We start from the raw sequence: 4,047 nt of genomic DNA on the forward strand, positions 1-4,047 counted from the left end.
CCTCTATTCTTCTCACACATATGAGGCATGAAAACATAATCATGCTAAAACCTTAGTAATCTCTGGTATTCATGGTCAAGACTGCCCTACCTAGTCAGACTGCCAGTAACACGTAGTGTGGCAACCAGACTAAGGAATTTTCCTCAGTTTTAAAGGCCTCAATAGTGACTCTTATTTGCAGACAAATATTACATGAGAAGTACACTTCCTAGTTACCTTTTATTCCCTCCCCTAGTTTCCCAGAATTATAATAAAGGAGAAACATGTTATAAACCCACAAAAGCAAAGAAAGTGGAGAGGAAGCCACAGCAACACCGTTGGCAGTGTTAGCTGCTAAGCAAACTGATTTGCACTTGCAGGACTTTAGGAATGTGCAGTGATGCATGGCCTCAGGTGATATGTGAGCTGTGACAGAGAGGGTGAAATCAGTGCTGAAAACAGAAGAACCTATGGAAAGTCGAGCAGTCAGGCCCTCCTGATCCTTAGGCCCACAAGGTGAGTGCCCTTCCTCTACCACAAAAGAAGACACAAGAATGGGAACCAGACTTTTGACAGGGGTATAACAGTTGTGATCAAGAGGGAAGGAAACAGGAGTGAATTCAGAGGGCTGGGTAAAAATCCCTCTGTGGGATCACCAGAGAGAGCCACTGGACACCAGTGCACAGAAAATTTCCAGAACAGCTAGAAACCAAGCTTATATCTCTTAGGCAAGAGATTGATTCTACTCTATAAAATCTGATAGTTTTTTATGAAAAGTCTAAATAGTTAATCACGGGTCTTTCAGGGGGTGGCTGAGCCAGATCACCCTATCATAAAGCCTAGCAGCTAACAAGTCCTGATTATGAAACAAACTTCCACTCAGTCCTTTAAACACTATTCTTTTATGTGCATGGACTGATAAGGATAGGCACAGAAATATTCTAACACAAATGATGAAAGAGAAGGACGGGGGAAAAAGAAAAATAATAAAAATGCATGAAAAAGAAAGTGATATTCTAAAAGAGATAAAATGCATCTGTGAAATAAGACTCCAATGTTTGGAGAAAGGAATACTTGAACAAAACAAATCTGTTAGCTATTAATGAATCCAGACAATAAAACAGTAAACAATAGGAGAGAAAAGCTGAACTACAAACACCACAGAAAGAAAGAACATTGAAACACACAGAAAATTTTTTCAAGGAAAATAGAAGAAAGCTCCCAGATACACACACACACACACACACACACACACACACACACATTTTTTATTTATATATATTTTTATAGAGGTTTTTGCCATAGGGTGCATGCACTTGCTGGAGAGAGAGACAGAGACAGCCAGAGGGCAAGTGAGAAATCAACCCCCAAGGAGATAGTCAGAGGGCAAGTGAGAAATCAGCCCCTGGGGAGATAGCCATGTGGCAATCCCTTCTCCTCCTGGGATCTTGGGTATGCATGCACATGTACCTGGTGTGATTTTTAAGTCACCAGGTCCAGGGCTTGAACTGTGGTTGGCCACGTCATAGTCCAGTGATGTAACTACTATGCCATCTACTGGCCCTAAACATGGGTTTCATATTTTAACGTCTGAGTGTTAATGTGACAAAATGGATAAACCTGGAGGACATGATGCAATGTAAAATGAACTAGGCACAGAAGGAGAAGTCCACATGATCTCAGTTACTTGTGAAATGGAAGAAAGCCACAGTTGTATAAGCAAAGAGAATGGTGGTTACTCAACACTGGGATGGCTCTAAGGGGGCTTTGGGGAGATGTTGACCAATGATTTCCAAGTTTCAGGCAGGGAAATAGATTTCTGAGATATATTGCACAGCATGCTGACTATAGTGAATAATAATGGATACTTCAAAATTGCTGAGCAGATTTTAATAAGCCTGAGTTAATAATTTTACATTGTCCAAAAAAAACATAGTGTACCCCATAAATATATCCAGATGTTATTGGGCTATTAAAGTCTACAACTATATAGAACAATGGACTAGAAAAGAAGACCACCAAGGCAATTTCATTCCTCTAAATTTCAGGATCCTGGGAGCAAAAACAAAATCCCTACAAACATTAAAAGATAATAAAATAAAATCAGGTCACAAGTAAAGGTCATATCTATAGACTCAGAAAAATTGACTTTTAGCAGCAACACTGAAGTCTAGGAAGTAATGGAACAACTTTTTCAACATACTGAGGGAAAATATATTATAATTAGGAATTGTATGTATAAGTGTATATCCAAATGGTAAAGAGTGAAAATAGAAGAAAGAATCCTTATATAATCTTATACTTAGCCTGTTGTATACTTTTCTTTTTTCATGAAGCTACTGGAATATAGAACATACCTTAATGAATGAACAAATGAACCAAGAGATGAAATGACAACTAAGGTGAGAAACATGAGATCCCTTACAAGAGAGAGGCTGTGGAAATCCCTAGGAAGATAGTAGAAACCCCAGGATGAAAGCTGGGTAGAAGTCTAGGCTGGACCCGGAACACAGTGAATTCTTGGTTGTCTAAGAACTCTTCTGTCCCTGTGAAGTGACAGGATACTTGAGCAGTTGTTATTTAGAGAGGATTGATCTTCAAGGAAGAGTTTGGGGATGAATTAGTGAAAAGCAGTAGAAAATCAAACACATAAAAATCAAAAGATTATAAGAAACAAATCAGGGCATGCTCTGTAATAGCTCTTGAGAGAGATATACATTAAAATAATATAAACCCTGACTATTAATATCATTAAAAAGTATACTCTATCATTTGGAAATACTGGAGAAGGAAGAAATGCAGGCAATGGACATGCATTTGGAGAAGGGTCATTAAAGAATGTTAATTCCTTCCATTCCCCAGGAGAAAGTCAATACTTAAATTTCTAACCTCGTCTCCTCAGAAGTCAAGGAAGAGAAGCAAAAACACTTTACTGGGAGAGATGAAAACAAGTACTTATAAAATAGCAAAAGAAATGTAACAGCTGGTACTAGTTGTTTCAGAGGAACATGGCAATGGTGAAAGGCAGAGAACCATAGCTTCACGTGATTCTTATGAAATGATTTTACTATTTAAAAATCAAGTGAAAACTAGAAAGACATTTAAACTTCTATTTTGACCCCAGGCCATGAGAGTTAAATTAGTGCTTACAGTGGATGTGTACACTCCTGAATGTTGCACATTCGTCTAATAGGTTTTGGCTTCTTGTTGGCCTCACAGAAGCTGCGGTGCACCATTTTATTGTCGCTTTTCCTTCGGCATCCGTATTTCGTGTACTGGAAACCTGGAAAAGGAAATAAATGGCTTTGTATTTAGTTATTTACTCATGCTATTTTATATTTGATTGTTTACTCATTCATTCATATTCTTGTTCATTCATTCCAACATTTTTACTGAATGCATACAAAGCAGAAAGTGCAATAAGTGCCACACCCCAGAAGTAAATCAGATGAACAGAAATCTTTATCTTCTCAGAGTCTACATTGAATAAGTATTAGAAATTATTAAAAAGCAGCTATGTACTTGTTAAGAACTAGATTTTGCCAATATGTGGTCCAGTGTGAGAGACACACATGAAAATCACCATCATGATACCTAACAGCAGGATTACTTTAAACTATGTGAATAACTCACTGTAGAGGGCGCCAAAGAAACACAGAGGGAGAGGTCTCTAACAGCTTAAAGAAGGCCAGAGAAAGCTTACATGGCCAGCATTTCCTTGAATAGAAACTTGAAGTTCATTTAAACTTAAATTTAAACTATCACATAAAGTTAATGAGCTAAATTATACTAAAAGCAGAAAACATGAAATACAGAAAATTCAGGTCACTTTAGAGGGCTGAAGAATCATGTGTGAAGAATGTGAGAACAAGGAAAGGATCAGATTTTGAAATACCTGAGTGATAGACAAGTGTTTGCTCAAAGGGAGTTTACAAGGATGTCTCACAACAACCAACTTTGAAATTGCTAAAAAAAATTATACACACACACACAGATAGAAACATTATATATGTGTGTGTGTGTGTGTATATATATATATATATATATATATATATATATATATATAAT

General features: G+C 37.2%; 1 protein-coding gene across 2 annotated transcripts in view; it reads right to left on the reverse strand.

Annotated features, from left to right (window-relative positions):
• The window catches only part of ADAMTS3 (ADAM metallopeptidase with thrombospondin type 1 motif 3), a 294,220-nt gene that overhangs the window by 12,734 nt on the left and 277,439 nt on the right, over positions 1-4,047 (reverse strand). For both annotated transcript variants that reach the window (XM_027769729.1, XM_006142907.3), the window contains exon 19: positions 3,130-3,262. In XM_027769729.1, coding sequence (XP_027625530.1) covers positions 3,130-3,262 — 133 coding nt within the window. The remainder of the gene's footprint in view (positions 1-3,129; positions 3,263-4,047) is intronic.

Source organism: Tupaia chinensis, unplaced genomic scaffold (genome assembly GCF_000334495.1).
Source record: "Tupaia chinensis unplaced genomic scaffold, TupChi_1.0 Scaffold000086_1, whole genome shotgun sequence".
NCBI classification, from domain to species: Eukaryota; Metazoa; Chordata; class Mammalia; order Scandentia; family Tupaiidae; genus Tupaia; species Tupaia belangeri.